This window comes from Physeter macrocephalus, chromosome 14 (genome assembly GCF_002837175.3).
Source record: "Physeter macrocephalus isolate SW-GA chromosome 14, ASM283717v5, whole genome shotgun sequence".
Lineage (NCBI taxonomy): Eukaryota > Metazoa > Chordata > Mammalia > Artiodactyla > Physeteridae > Physeter > Physeter macrocephalus.
The window spans coordinates 58,445,764-58,460,801 of record NC_041227.1 but is presented as its reverse complement, the minus strand read 5'-3'; the positions used below and the strand labels follow the sequence as shown (position 1 = coordinate 58,460,801).

Genomic DNA, 15,038 nt, shown 5'->3' with positions numbered 1-15,038 from the left:
GCCGCTCCGCGGCATGTGGGATCCTCCCGGACCGGGGCGCGAACCCGGTTCCCCTGCATCGGCAGGCGGACGCGCAACCACTGCGCCACCAGGGAAGCCCCTACCCCTGCTTTTTGTGATTGGTTTTCCTATATCTTAGACATAGTGCTTATATAGTCATCTCTGCCCTCGACTATGTAGACGTTAAAATCTCTTGAAAAGAGCGTCTTATCAGGGAGATAGCTAAAAGAAATTCTTCTCTATATGCTCAGAAATTTTTGAAAGATAAATTAATAACCTTAAAATAGCCATTGTTGGTAAGTAGGAGGTGGTTGGGGCATGGTGGCGAGGGCTTGGAAATGAGGCTCCCTTGTCCTTACCACTGGCAGGCCGCCTCTGTGCCCAATGGCTACTACTGATTGGATCTGCTTTTTTTTTTTTTTTTTTTTTTTTTTTTTGTGGTACGCGGGCCTCTCACTGTTGTGGCCTCTCCCGTTGCGGAGCACAGGCACCAGACGCTAAACAAATAGGCTGCCAGGTATTCCTCCAGAAAAGATGGGTTTATTTGGGATCTGCAGAGAATTATAAGTTGAGGTCTGCAACCATGGTAAGCCACCTGAGAGTTCCCCCATGGCAAGCGGAAAGAAGACTTTTAATTTATTTTATTTTTGGCTGCGTTGAGTCTTCGTTTCTGTGCGAGGGCTTTCTCTAGTTGTGGCAAGCGGGGGCCACTCTTCATCGCGGCGCGTGGGCCTCTCACTATTGCGGCCTCTCTTGTTGCGGAGCACAGGCTCCAGACGCGCAGGCTCACGCGCCATGGCTCGGGCGCCTAGCTGCTCCGTGGCATGTGGGATCTTCCCGGACCGGGGCAAACCCGTGTCCCCTGCATCCACAGGCAGACTCTCAACCACTGTGCCACCAGGGAAGCCCTGGATCTGCTTTTATCGTATCATTTAAGACTTGTAGAGTGTTGTTGCTCTGGAGTAGATAAGAGCACATCTGGGACTTGAGATTTCTCTGTTAGATTTTTGGTGGTATAGCAGGTTCCACTTTCATAATAAGTAAACTAAGAAGTTGGTTCGACTTGTTCTGTAGCCAAATCAAATTCAAAGTCCACAGAAGTCACTTAATTTGGACCTTCAATATTCATATCAAAGACACAGTGGGATAGGTTGCTCTGAAATCAATTTCGTGATCTTACATAATTGGGAATGAGGACATGTGGTTGTTCTTTTACTCAAATTATATGCTGTCTTCTGTTAACTTTTTGAATCTCCCAAGTAGAGTGTTTAGGGAGGGATTGTCGAGAAGAATTAAGAAATATTTTATAGAAAATGTCTACTGTGGGCTGAAGGAGCTTGGCTCCAGCCAGGTGAAGAGGAGAGGTTTCTCTCCAGGTTATGCAGGTGTCCAAGATGTGGCTACTTCTCTCAAGCATGGCTGAAAGAAATAGGGCTCGTCCAGAGTTCATTTTTGTTTGAAGACCTATGAAACGTAAGGAATGGAAGATGATAGACTTTTAAAGAAATCAGGTTGATGTAGTTAGGGTTCAAGAATAAATAGTCAACCAAGTTTACCAATTTTAGTAAGCTGTAATATGCTTTGATAGCCATTGTACTTGTGTTCCTTAAGATCTGACTTGTTGGGAGCCATTGCACCAGAATTTTTTTTTTTAACTTGGAAGACATTTACATTTATTTTTACTTTCCCACATCACTAATCCTGGATATGAGTGGCTAAATCTTGTATCTCCATCAGGAGAACATAGCACCACTGAGTGGTTGTTACATCCTATGGAAAACTCAGTCTTTGGTCACAGCATTAAGAGTTCCTGGATTTGGTCCTGTCAGCCCTCTTTGCAATGACCTATACACCATAAATATAGTTGTAGTCTCAGATTTCAGTAGTAAAATTTGTACTTATGCAAATAAATAATATTGAAATCTCATTCTTAACAGGGTGGAAGAATGAAAGAAAAGAAAGATGAAAGAATGTTGAACCACTTTGTATGGCTGTATGATGGAAGGAAACGGAACTGAGAACTCCTGCAGTAGAACACTTGGATGGCTTCAACAAGATAATGATGCTAAGCCATGGCTTTGGAAATTCTCTAATTGCTTTTCTCGTCCTGAGCAAACATTGCCACTTGGTCCCCAAACGGTAACTATGTGCAAGACTAAGGATATAGCAAATCCCTAATGCAAATAGATGGGAGATCCATTTGGTCTGGGGCAGTCTCTCTCCCTGGAGTCTGTGATAAGTTTTCTCTTGCATCCTGCTTATATTACTCCTTGTAGCACATTATTGTAATTCCTGACTCAATGAAGGCACAATTTTTTAACTCCTATACTTCCACACTAAGCAACAATAGATGCTTTAAGTATGTGATAAAATTTTGGAAAGATTTGTTTCTCATTAAAGTCACAGATTCCAAAAACAAAATCCACTTTGTAGAGTAAAACCGGAGGAAAATACAAAATAGATTTTATTTTACGGTAGTCTTCTGAGTTTTGTGTCTTAAAATCAAGGAAAGATTGATAGGATTTGTTGATAGTCTTTTTCTGTTCAGGATTTCCCTGGAATATTTAAATATGTCTAGAACTTTTTCTTTTGTCTTTTCATAGTGATTTTGACGTTTTCTGATTTTATTTCCTTCATCGTTATCACGTTTGGTTTTTTTTTGCTATTGTACTCGGGATTTAAATGAGACTTTACTATGAATTTATATAAGGGTATTTTTTCTTTTTTTTTTTTTGCGGTACACGGGCCTCTCACTGCTGTGGCCTCTCCCGTTGAGGAGCACAGGCTCCGGACGCGCAGGCTCAGCGGCCATGGCTCACGGGCCCAGCTGCTCCGCGGCATGTGGGATCTTCCCAGACCGGGGCATGAACCTGTGTCCCCTGCATCGGCAGGCGGACTCTCAACCACTGCGCCACCAGGGAAGCCCTATATGAGGGTATTGATAATGACTTTTTAGAAAAATCTATTCCCTATCTTCTCCAGCTTTTCATTATATAGTTACCTTTGTTGCATGGCATCAGTAACTGGAGTTATTTCAGAAGTATTTTACCTCAGGGACAGTTTGCAGTGAGGGCTGGCAGCTGAAGCAGGGTCCTGGGGTGGCAGATCTAGCCCTAACAGAGTCACAGGACAAGGAATTGCACTGTCACCTTTACAGATCCAGAATCTCAATTTTGTCAGTGGTACCCAGACTTGAGTATGTTCAGGAAGACCAACTCGCAATAACCCTGCCCATAAGAGCCAGATCTATACATAAATCAGAATGCCAATGAATTAATTTCCCGCCTGAATTGTAATTACCAAGAGGGCAGAACACACTGCTTGTTGGCTGGTGAGACCACTGCTATTACCTCCCTTTTAGGAAAAGTAACTGAAAGTCCAAATTTCTCCCGTATTAGTATACCCTCCCATAGCAGAAGGAGTGAAATCATAGCAGTCAGATGGACCTTTCTATGCTCTAAGGGATGAGCATGTCTCAATCACTATATCAGGGCATCCCCTTCATCTTAATAGTGCCTGCACTCAGCCAATAAAGGTTGTTGATTGGTTGGATCCCCCTTCAGTGGCCAGGTACTCTGCTGAGTGCTTTATGTTTACTATTTCATTTTATCCTTCTAACAAATGTAGTAGGTACATTCTGTTGTTCCCAGTTGAAGGATGGTAAAATTGAAGCATAAAGAGGTTAGGTGAAGTCACTTACCCAAGGTCATAAAACTATTTAGTATCACATTCAAACCCAGGTCTCTGACACCAATGCAATGTTATAACCTTTATAAACATACCAGCCTCATGTGTCTATGTTACAGGCATATGACAAACTATTTCTCTTTATCTTTTTCCCAGATAGTTTTCTAATTACTCTAATTCTTTCCACTGGTTACAAAATAATTGTTGGCTTTATGGCTTTAGGTCACGATACCCCAGGGTTTGCTAAATGTCATCAGCAGCACGTTTAAGACCTATTCGTGGATGGGCCACTTGGGCAAATGACTGATCTCATCCATAGTGCTTGATACCTTCTCCCCTGGAGGACCTTACTAAAACCACCTAGCTCTGACTGCACAAACTATTAAGTATTTTCCTCAAAGCGCTTCGCTTGTAAGCCGTCTTTAATGAATACTGTTATGACTGTGTTGTTTTTTATACCACCTATTTTGTCTTCAGAAGACACTGAGAGGCAAGGGGAAGTGATCAAAGGGAAGACACTGAGACATGGATGGTTAATCAGGCTTGTTGAATGTGTAAACAGACCCCCTCCCCAAGTCTCTTAAAATTGAGGAAGGACACAGTCGTATTTTAGTTGTCTGTTTCAATGTTCACCTCCTGCTGAAGAATGCTCCTGGTTTTAGCTGCCATTCCGTTTTTGTGGTTGTGATTTTGTGTGGTTATGACGGAGTGATGTGGATAAGTTTGAACACTGTTTCCATTTTCTAATGCAGTCAGATGTGAGTAACCCCAAGTCACTAGCCTCATAAAATTAATTTGTGTTCTGGTTTTCTTTTCTCAGAAAGATTACATGGAGAACAAGAAAGTTGCTGTGGAATTAAAGGATGTACCATCTCCCCTTCATGCTGGCTCTAAACTTTTTCCAGCGGTCCCACTTCCAGATATCCATTCTCTTCAGCAACCTAAAATACAGCTTTCAACTGTCCCCAAAGTAAGCTGCTGTGCCCATTGCCCTAATGACCCCTCCACTTCGCCAATGCATTTTGGTGGTGGCGGTGGCGGAGGGACTGGTAGCTTGATTCCCCCAGGCGCACTGTTAGACTCGCAAAGCACCAGGACAGTCACGTGTCAGGTGGGGTCAGGGTTTGCTTTCCAGTCTGCATCTTCACTCCAGAGTGCCTCAGCTAGGAACAATTTGGCCAGCGTTGCAAGTGACTTTCCCAGCATGTGTCTAGAAAGTAATCTCTCTCCCTGCAAACACCTGCCCTGTTGTGGAAAGCTCCATTTCCAGTCATGTCATGGTAATGTGCACAAGCTGCATCAGTTTCCAGCTCTCCAGGGCTGCACCTCCTCCGCTGGCTATTTCCCCTGTTCTGATTTCACAAGTGGGGCTCCCGGGCACTTGGAAGAGCACATTTCACAGTCGGAGCTAACGCCTCACTTATGCACCAACTCTTTGCACCTAAATGTGGTACCTCCGGTTTGTTTAAAGGGCTCCCTTTACTGCGAAGACTGCCTCAACAAGGTTTGTATCTTTTTATTTGTTATGTTGGGTGCAGCTAAGGTTTGAGGAATGACTTTTTTAAAAAAATAATGGATATATCTTGAAAAAAATCTTTCTTGTGAGTGGGGTCAAAGACTCTTTCGTGATGTGGCTTTCTCCCCGTCAGCATAACTCCTTCTGGTCCTGAAAGAAAGCAAAGGGTAAAATGGGAGGGACCATTCAAAAAAGTACAGAGTAATTATTTAGTTTATGCCCTTAGAGTCTCCTGTAATAAATCTATTTCTTAACATGTGAACCTAGCTTGGCAAAGCCTCGTGTTCTGTTTTGTCTTAAAGGCTAGAGCACAATTGTGATTTCTTATAGCTAACACTCACCTGATAACACGGACCCATTCTTGTAAAACTTCGTGTTGTCCCTTTGTAATAATTTGGGGAACTTGAAACTTGGCTTCAGTCACACCCAGTGTTCAAGTAAAGACGTTACTTTCTTTTATGTAAAGTGTGTCTGAGGGTCTCCACCGTAGCAGATGCATGGCGCAGAATATAAAGGTCTGATCATGTGAATATCTTCCCTGATCATTTCAAGTCACTTTGGAAGTGAATTTATGCATTGGTAGCTGATAGTTCTGGGAAAGGTGATTTGAAAATACGTTTTATCAGAGGTTAGCAGGTGGAAAGGAGAAACACTTAGAATGTGTTTTCAGTTGTTATGTGTAACTCTAGGTTCTGAAATAATGTATCTGAAACCTCCTCTTTTTAAAAAAATTTTAAAACAGCCGGCAAGAAATAGTATAATTGATGCTGCTAAAGTCTGGCCAAATATACCACCTCCAAATACTCAAACTGCACCTGTTACTATTCCTCTGTGTAATGGCTGTGGAACCAAAGGAACAGGGAAGGAGACCACGTTGTTATTGGCGACCAGTCTAGGCAAAGCTGCTTCGAAATTTGGTAAATGACAGTATGGTGTAAAATGTGCATATTAGTTTTCAATACCTGATACTAACTGCATTTAATCGCCTTTAAAAAGATTCCTTGTGGTTCTAAAGCTGCTGTGTATGAGTCTCCATTTCCATCTCTTGGTAAAAATCTTTTTATCCTTATAGACCAATAGGTCAGTTGCCATTAATGTTGGGCTGACGCTATTTGAGACCAGAAGCTGTGTATAGAAAAACGAGGAGTATATGAGGAGAAATAAGTGCTGGAAGGGACTCGGTGTCAACTTAGGTTCATAATCACACTTGTTGGTTGTATGCTCCCTAGACGTACTTAGTATTTAGAAAGATTTAGCAACGGCTGATGAAAAGCAGTATTTGAAAACCTAAGATCATTTCCCCAAAAAGTAATTGATATATTTTATCTTTAAAAAACATTTTTTAAAAATTTGAATCAGATATTAATGCAGTGTTAAAAATCATTTAAAATCAAGGACAAGGGAATTCCCTGGCGATCCAGTGGTTAGGACTCTGAGCTTCTTCTGCAATGGGCACGGGTTGGATCCCTGGGTAGGGAACTAAGATCCAGCAAGCCGTGCGGCGCAACCAGAAACAAACAAACAAACAAATGTGCTTTAAAAATAAATAAAATCAAGGATGATAACAACTTCACCGTTCATCTCTTCATTGTTCTCCCACACTGAGTCGGTAGACAATTGTGGGTGGAGCATGAAGATCAGGTCTCAGAGCTGCAGCGTCCATTCACCTATGTGTTAGTGTTCAGAGGAGCGTAACTGGTCAGTGTGAGAATGACTCATGCTTTGTGATGGATTTATTGTGGGCTTAAAGTGACTTGATCTTTAGATTTGTTCTCTCCTGAAAAATAGGAATAATCACTTAAAGAAACTATGGCAACTTGGGGTTGTTTGTCTTATTAGACCAGCCATTGAGGTTGGTATCCTTAAATTTAACATCAGTCAATAATTTCATTTTCCTGCCCCTAAGAATGAGAGGTAGCCACCTGTTATTTTTATTTGAATGTCTTACCTGTTTTTTACCATGTGTAATTGAAAATGTTAACATTTCTTAAGGGTCACCAGAAGTTACACTAGCCGGACAGGTGCTAGAAAACTTACCCCCCATTGGAGTTTTTTGGGATATTGAAAATTGCTCAGTCCCCTCTGGCCGCTCAGCTACTGCAGTTGTACAGAGAATTCGTGAGAAGTTTTTTAAAGGCCACAGAGAAGCAGAATTCATTTGTGTGTGTGACATCAGTAAAGAAAACAAAGAAGTTATTCAAGAGCTGAATAATTGCCAGGTAAAAAAGAAAAGAATTTTTATCTATTTTGGTAGAAGAAAAAGCACGTGTGATTTTTTTTAAGAATTCAAATTGAAAAATTGTTTAATAATATGCATTTGTACTAAGTTTGTAAATAAAGGAAAATAGCAAAAGATTATTTCTTAATTAGGTACTAGAAATCATTTAATCACGTCTGATCTTTCAGCAAGGCTGCTTATTTGTGACTAGTGCTTTCCTAGTATAGTGGTTACATATGTATCATTTCCTTTGATTTTCATAACTGCTTTGTGAACAAGTCTCATAGGATTTATTATTTGGAATTTACAAATGAAAGGGCTGAAGAGGTGAAGCAACTTTTTTAAGATCACATGGCTGTAAGTGGATGAGCTTAGATTTAAATCCAGATTGTGTGACCCCAAAGTCTGTTCTCTTCAGCTGGAACCAGAATCAAGTTCTGTTGACTTTCAGACAAGTAATTCCATTGATATGCCATATTCCTGCCTAAAGTTATATAGTTCTGTTCCTTGTAAAAACTGATAAATCCTATTTTGTATTGTATGTAGTTGAGGCACCTCTCAAACCTTTCCTTCCTTTGGAGACTTTAATGTGAGCCTGATAGTTTTAACAGGAATAAACACGTTTTAGCTCCCTAGGGGTAGATGCCTCTCCTCTTCCACCACCTGATGGTGGAAGCCATAGATGATGAATAGAAATGACATCAAATACAGCCCCAAATCGTACCTTAATTATATATCATACCTCTGCCACCCACAAAATTGTTGGCAAAAGATACTAGAGAGAGCTAATTTACTTCACATTTCACTTTCTTTTCTTTATTTTCTGAAAGGGGGATGGATGAAGTGAAAAAGCAGAAGATGAGAGATGAAACTAGGGATAATGATCCAGTTAATTCATCTGGAGAACTGAAGTTGAAATTATTGAGATTTGACTGTAATTTTTTTCCATTCCTAAGTGGCAGTAATAATAAAAGTTTCCTCACGAACTGTCTATTAAGAGGCAGGCAGAATGTGTAGTGATTTTCTAACCTCAGCTCTTTCTCATTTGTCCTTATTATAAATTAATGCAGGTAACCGTTGCCCACATCAATGCTACTGCAAAGAACGCTGCTGACGACAAGCTCCGCCAGAGCCTCCGAAGGTTTGCAAATACTCACACTGCTCCCGCCACTGTGGTTCTTGTGTCAAGTAAGTGTAGAAACATCTGCTAATTTCAGCTAAACTCACTGTGTGTGAATTATCATAGAAACCAAAATATGTGAAAGTAAAATGTGCCCCCAAAGACGCTGAAATACATAGGACATTTTATGCTTATCTTTGAAAACTGTTTAGAAAAAAAATGGGTCTACGTGGATTTCTGTATTTTTCTCCTTGGAAATTGATTAAGGATTCTTGCGGGGCCAAGTTTATTAAAGAAAATGTAATTTTTTTAATCCTGGGAGCCCCGTATTGCTAATTTAAAAAATCTAAGATGAAGTTGGGGCTCCTCAGAGTATTAACATTCGCTCCTTTTTACTACTGGAAGTAACGTGTTTTGGGGTTCAGTATAAGTATATGTAAAATTGTCTTACCATGTTAATTCTTCTGATATGAAATGCGTTCCTGTTCTAGAAAGGGGTGGGGGTGGCAATTTAGAATACAATCCCGCCATTCCTTCCTTCTCAGTAGATGTCATTAGAGTTACCTCTCTCTGTCAGGTGTTGCTAATGTTTGGGGATGGGGGTTGGGCTGTACCTTGTCTTTCAGCTGATGTCAATTTCGCATTGGAACTTAGTGACCTGAGACACAGGCATGGTTTCCACATAATTTTGGTCCATAAAAACCAGGCCTCAGAAGCACTGCTGCATCATGCTAATGAGCTGATCAGATTTGAAGAATTCATTTCCGACCTGCCCCCCAGGTTACCAGTAAAAATGCCAGTAAGTGGGTTTGTGTTCTTTCTGCCATATTCTAGTTGAGATTACAGAGGCTCAAGACAGCCCTTCATAAGGGGTCTCCAAGCCCAGGTGAGGCTGTTCTTCGTAGTAGGCTGGCCAGATTTTGAAACAGGTCTAGAAACTTTCTTCTCTTACAGATATACAGAGAATTGATATGTATGCATTTTGCTTTTATTTTTTTCAAAATGTCATAGGGAACTGACTTTCAGATTTACCTTACTGACAACCACTTGCCAGTGTCTCCAAAGCTAGCAATGTTTTGTGCCAGGGGGATGGAAGTAATGGAATGAGAGTTATTACTCTTTTTGCTTCCAGGTTTTAAGGGTAAAGAATATGATGATGGTTTGCACATACTGGTGTGGTTGGAGTCAAATAAGCAGAGTGATTGTACAGTTGTGGCACTTAATCCTGAAGCTCCAGCAGGCCTCTGAGCCTGTTTTCTCTGGTTGTGGTCCCTGGCATGCATGGGCACAATGAGGAGTAGTGGTCACTACACCTGTAGCCTGGTAAGCCACTTGACAGGAGGAAGTGCACGTGTTTCCAGCAGGCTGAGCATTTCTCATAGTCTTGATTAGGATAAGAATGTTTATTGAAACACTGAGCTTGTGTTTAAGCTGTCTGGAGACTATATGTGCAACTTTTAAACAATAATAACAGAGAGGAGCTATAGTGTGGATGGTTCAGAAGGGTGGGCAATCCCATTCATGAAATGCAGTTTTAACATATTTTAATAACTTTAGAGTTACAGAAGCACTTTAGGAATGGTCTCACCCAACCTCCTCATTTTAGAGTGGAGGAAGTCAGCACTTAGAAAAAGTAAGCAAGCCGCTGGAGGTCCCACAGCGTGATGACAACAGAACCGAGACTGCCCCCCACCCCAGATTCAGGCACTTGCGTTGCTGGCCCCACTGCATTCCCTGATACCCAGCGAGATCAGAGCCTGGCCGGAGATTAAACACATGCTAAGGATAATCCACAGTTGGGGATACCAGAGTCTGGCCCAAGGAGTAACATACACAGGCCCTACTTCAGGCTTTGGAGCTGCTCTGCTGATTCACTTTTGTTGTTCTTCATAATGTTTTTAGTCTTTTGGCTATAGCTACATTTCCTCTATTCCGCTTGTGTTTGGCACTCACTTTTTTAATCCGGAAGGCCTTTAAGTCAGTTGTAGTATTTTAGGTGAGAGATTGCCCACTGTAGAGATCCTTATTCCTTAATGATTAAAAAAAAAAAAAAAAAAAAAAGACCGATTTTTCAGTACATTCAATCTTGCCACATATTTTTTTCTTATTCGCCAGAGTGATAATTTTAGATACATTTCTCTTTTTCCATGTTTTTCGGTCTAAGTAAGTTTACCCTCTCCCGTGGAAATCTGTGTTATCTCCCCTCCAAAGTCACTAGCCAAGTTTGGAGATCACTCATTGTTCTTCGTGTTTGTAATTGAACGTGTGCCCTCGAGTCAACCCACTGTAACACTTTTCCTCTGTATCAACAGTGCCACACTCTGCTCTATGTTTATAACCTACCAGCAAATAAAGATGGCAAGAGCATCAGCAACAGGCTCAGACGCCTGTCCGATAATTGTGGCGGGAAAGTGCTAAATATCACAGGCTGCAGCGCAATCCTCCGCTTCATAAACCGAGATAGTGCAGAGCGGGCTCTGAAGCGAATGGAAAATGAAGATGTCTTTGGTAATAGGATCATCGTGTCATTTACTCCAAAAAGTGGAGAACTCTGTGAAACGAAGAGTTCAAATGCAACTGCTGATAAAGCGAAGTCTCCCAAAAAACTTAAGAATCCAAAATTGTGCCTCATCAAAGATACAAGTGAACCATCTTCCAGTGCCAAAGCTGCACCTGGAAAAGGGTCGCAGGCAAATTCTGGATCTGCTACCAAAAATACCAATGTTAAAAGTTTACAGGTAATTGTGATACCTCTTGCTTTCTGAAGTTTATGGTAGGTTTGTTTTCTTGGTCTCTGTTTTATATGCTCGCTTGCTTTTGGTATGTCCTTTTCTACATTTTCAAGGAAACTCAAAGTCAAGTGTTTTCTGTACAAGGTCTGACACATCTTGGGGGCTTAACTGTTAAACTTCCTTGCTCTGTCTGTTTTAAGGAGCTATGCCGCATGGAGTCGAAGACTGGCACTCGAAGCAGTGAGCCCCAGCAAGGCCACCTGAGGCCGGTGGCACCTCCTCACAGAAATTTAAGTGCTGTAGCACCCGCACCTAAAACGTCGGGGGTGGCAGAATCCGTTTACAAAACCAATCCGAAGTAGGTTCTGTTATTCTCCCTTGTAGCTGCTTGTCATGATGTGAAGGAAAATAAGTGACCTCTTCCCTGCAATGTTTCCCTCCACTAGAAAAGAGAACCTCAGTGCCCGCAGTGTTACCAGTTCTCCTGTAGAGAAAAAAGATAAAGAGGAGACTCTGTTCCAAGTGAGTTACCCGTCTGCTTTTAGCAAGTTGATCGCATCCAGGCAAGTGGGTCCTCTGCTCACGCCTCAGTCTTGGTCTTCTCGGTGAGTGGTTCTTGATCCATGGAGTGGTTGTGTGCAGTAGAAGGGGTTATGAAATAATGTTTGTTTAACACAATTCAAGCAGTACACAAGTGCATATTTAAAAGAGAAATCTTTCACCCCTCCTCCACCAGTCCCCTTTTCCACTGGTACCGATAGCTAACATTTGGGGGCAGTGATTCTTGCTGTTTCTCCCTCCTCCATGTGGGAGTCTTGGTAAGCAGAGGTCAGAGAGAGAAGCCTGTCCTGGAGTCCTTGGGCAATGATGGGAGGCACATTATGTTCTTACCATGTCTTCGTGGCTTCATCATGCTGAGGAAGAGGCCCAAACTGACACGCATTGGTTATTCGTATTTGTGGGGTAATTATAGGAAGCTGTTTGAGGAACGAGGGTCTCTGTAAACCACCTTAACACCAACCTTATTTAAGCTTTCTAAACTCACTCCAAGTGATTCTGGAAGCTTGGAAAACAGAAGGAGCTCATGCATCCCATGAGCTCCTTCTAGCATTGTATTTGTTCTGCTGAGTTGGTGAAGACTCACTATAGAACATGACTTTGGACCTGTCAAATGACATGTACAAACTCACGTAAAAGATTTCCTTTTGTGGAGAAGGGCCGCAATATATGAGCAAGAATATCTGGCTTGGGATTTCCCTGGTGGTCTGGTGGTTAAGATTCGTGCTTCCACTGCAGGGGGCGTGGGTTCAATCCCTGGTCAGGGAACTAAGATCCCACATGCTGTGTGGCACAGCCAAAAAATAAATCAAATAAAATGTCTTTATATTTTAAAAATATATTGGGAATTCCCTGGCGGTCCAGTGCTTAGGACTCCATGCTTTCATTGTTGAGGACCGGGGTTTGATCCCTGGTTGGGGAACTAACATCTCACAAGCCATGTGGCGCAGACAAAAAAAAAAAAAAAAAAAAAAAAATATATATATATATATATATATGTATATGTATATGTATATAATATAAAGAATATCTGGCTTTTTCAGAGCCAGGGGCAGGTAAATGATTTACATTGATATTGCAAGCTTATTTCCTAAGAATAAATGCTCAGTGTCCTAAGAATAAATGCACAAAGTGGAAAATTAATTCATTAGGCCTGCCTATAATTTCTGCCATTAGCTTTAAATAATCCAATAAAAGAATATAAAGAATATCTGGTTTTTTCAGAGCCAGGGGCAGGTAAATGATTTACATTGATATTGCAAGCTTATTTCCTAAGAATAAATGCTCAGTGTCCTAAGAATAAATGCACAAAGTGGAAAATTAATTCATTAGGCCTGCCTATAATTTCTGCCATTAGCTTTAAATAATCCAATAAAAGAATATTTGATATTGAGTAATTTATTTGCTGTTAATAAGGTAGTCAACAGGTCGTATTTTTGACAATGAGTCTAAATCAGTGCGTGTTTAAGATAAAAAAAATTTGAAAACCAAATTGCGGGAAGCTGTTTTTATATAGCTTCAGACAAAAATCTAAATGGCATAAACTGAATAAATAGAATAACAGTTTTAAAAAATAACCTATGTATGTTTTAAGCAGGAGTATGTCTCCAAACCTCTTAAACAGAGCATCCCCGCTTGCTTTCAACGCTGCAAATTCGAGCGTTGGTGCCGACTGCCCAGACCCGTTTGCAAATGGTGCTGACATCCAGATCAGCAACCTAGACTACAGATTGTCCCGGAAGGAGCTGCAGCAGCTCATGCAGGAAGCGTTTTCTAGACACGGCAAGGTAACCTTTTCACTCTTGTTCTTGCCTTTGTTTTACCCCTTGCTGGCATTCAAGTTGAGTGCACTTAACTTAGCACACGTAACTACAGGCAGGGTGTAAGTGTCACTCAACGAGTTTGAACACCTTCCTTTTTCCTCTGGCCTGCTCATGGTGGTGCTGTGTATTCTGTTTTTAGGACACAGCCCAAGAGAGCAAGAAGCCTGGCAGAGAAGCACTTGTGGTCATGGGCAGAGATTTAAGTGGCTCTTTGGGAAATAAAACACTGATGGGTTTTAGTTAGCTCTGGCTGCTAAAATATGGAAATAGGGTTCTAAAATGATATTGGCTGTTTTTGTTGATGTCTTACGGTATCTGATTCAGTTTTTAGGTGCAATTTGCTAAAAATGCACCTTTTACTGAAACTTAAGATGGCTACGCCCCAGGTTTTGGCAGGGTCTGCAGAAGAGCAAAAGACTCCTTGCATGTGTGGGCCCCTAAGCCTGCCTTGGAGAGCATTGTGTGCCAGAGCACAAGGCAGGCTAGGCTGATGTCACATCCCTGAAGGTCACCCATTCCTAGCTCACTTAGGTTCTGGTTAGCAGAAGTGCACAGTTCAGACAGGTTCCCTCACGGCAGCACTGAAGTCCACAAACCAGTTGCCTAGTGATTCACCTTCAGTTTTAAGAGGACAGGGTTCTGGGTAGATCAGCATTCTGTTTTCCTTTTTACTGCTGCAGGTGAAGAGTGTTGAGCTCAGCCCACACACAGATTATCAGCTCAAAGCTGTTGTTCAGATGGAAAACTTACAAGAAGCAATCAGTGCGGTGAATAGCCTCCACAGATACAAGATTGGCAGCAAGAAGATCCTGGTCTCACTTGCCACGGGAGCTGCTAATAAATCACTCTGTTTACTGAGGTAAAGAACAAACAAGCCGTTTATTTCAGGAAATAACATTTTGGCCCAGAAACAATTTTAGAAATAATAAAAATAGATTTTATCCCATTCCCAACCGTCTTGTGATGATCACATATGCAATAATGCTTTTTCTCCCTTGATAGAGTTAGAATAAGGTAGAAGTTAGAAATAAGCTAGCTAGAATAATTTACCCTTGTTCAAGTCATTAATCAAAGATGAAGTACAGCTTAAACTTGGCAGGCACTTAGGAGTAAAATAATATGCCACATATCCAGAACAGGTTCTAAAAATAGTAGGTCTCTACAATAAAAGTTTATAAGCCTAGAAAGTCTGAAATATTACCTTCCAATCTTAGTAGAAGGTGGATTTGTCTATAACAGGTAGATCTACAAAGCTCTAAGCTCTCAACATGCAGATATAACTTTAATGTCACATAGACACCCAGCCCCATAAGTCTGCATTACGACTAAACTAATCTTAGGAATCTAGTGATGGTTTTATTCATAATATGCTTTTGACACACAG

The 15,038-nt window shown here is 41.3% G+C and overlaps 1 protein-coding gene and 1 non-coding gene across 7 annotated transcripts in view; one reads left to right on the top strand and one right to left on the bottom strand.

Annotated features, from left to right (window-relative positions):
- The window catches only part of MARF1 (meiosis regulator and mRNA stability factor 1), a 43,652-nt gene that overhangs the window by 2,554 nt on the left and 26,060 nt on the right, over positions 1-15,038 (top strand). For 3 of the 6 annotated variants that reach the window (XM_055089966.1, XM_055089965.1, XM_007127083.3), the window contains exons 2-12: positions 1,938-2,139; positions 4,508-5,191; positions 5,946-6,120; positions 7,196-7,422; positions 8,492-8,609; positions 9,168-9,340; positions 10,854-11,279; positions 11,474-11,631; positions 11,720-11,878; positions 13,426-13,618; positions 14,335-14,513. In XM_055089966.1, the coding sequence (XP_054945941.1) occupies positions 1,996-2,139; positions 4,508-5,191; positions 5,946-6,120; positions 7,196-7,422; positions 8,492-8,609; positions 9,168-9,340; positions 10,854-11,279; positions 11,474-11,631; positions 11,720-11,878; positions 13,426-13,618; positions 14,335-14,513 (2,636 nt within the window). In that variant the 5' untranslated portion in view covers positions 1,938-1,995. The remainder of the gene's footprint in view (positions 1-1,937; positions 2,140-4,507; positions 5,192-5,945; positions 6,121-7,195; positions 7,423-8,491; positions 8,610-9,167; positions 9,341-10,853; positions 11,280-11,473; positions 11,632-11,719; positions 11,879-13,425; positions 13,619-14,334; positions 14,514-15,038) is intronic. The other 3 variants (XM_055089967.1, XM_055089964.1, XM_007127084.3) reach the window with 3 other exon arrangements.
- Positions 1,721-1,847, bottom strand: LOC112064878 (small nucleolar RNA SNORA25). Its single transcript, XR_002891730.1, has one exon. It is a non-coding gene; the product is annotated as a small nucleolar RNA SNORA25 (small nucleolar RNA).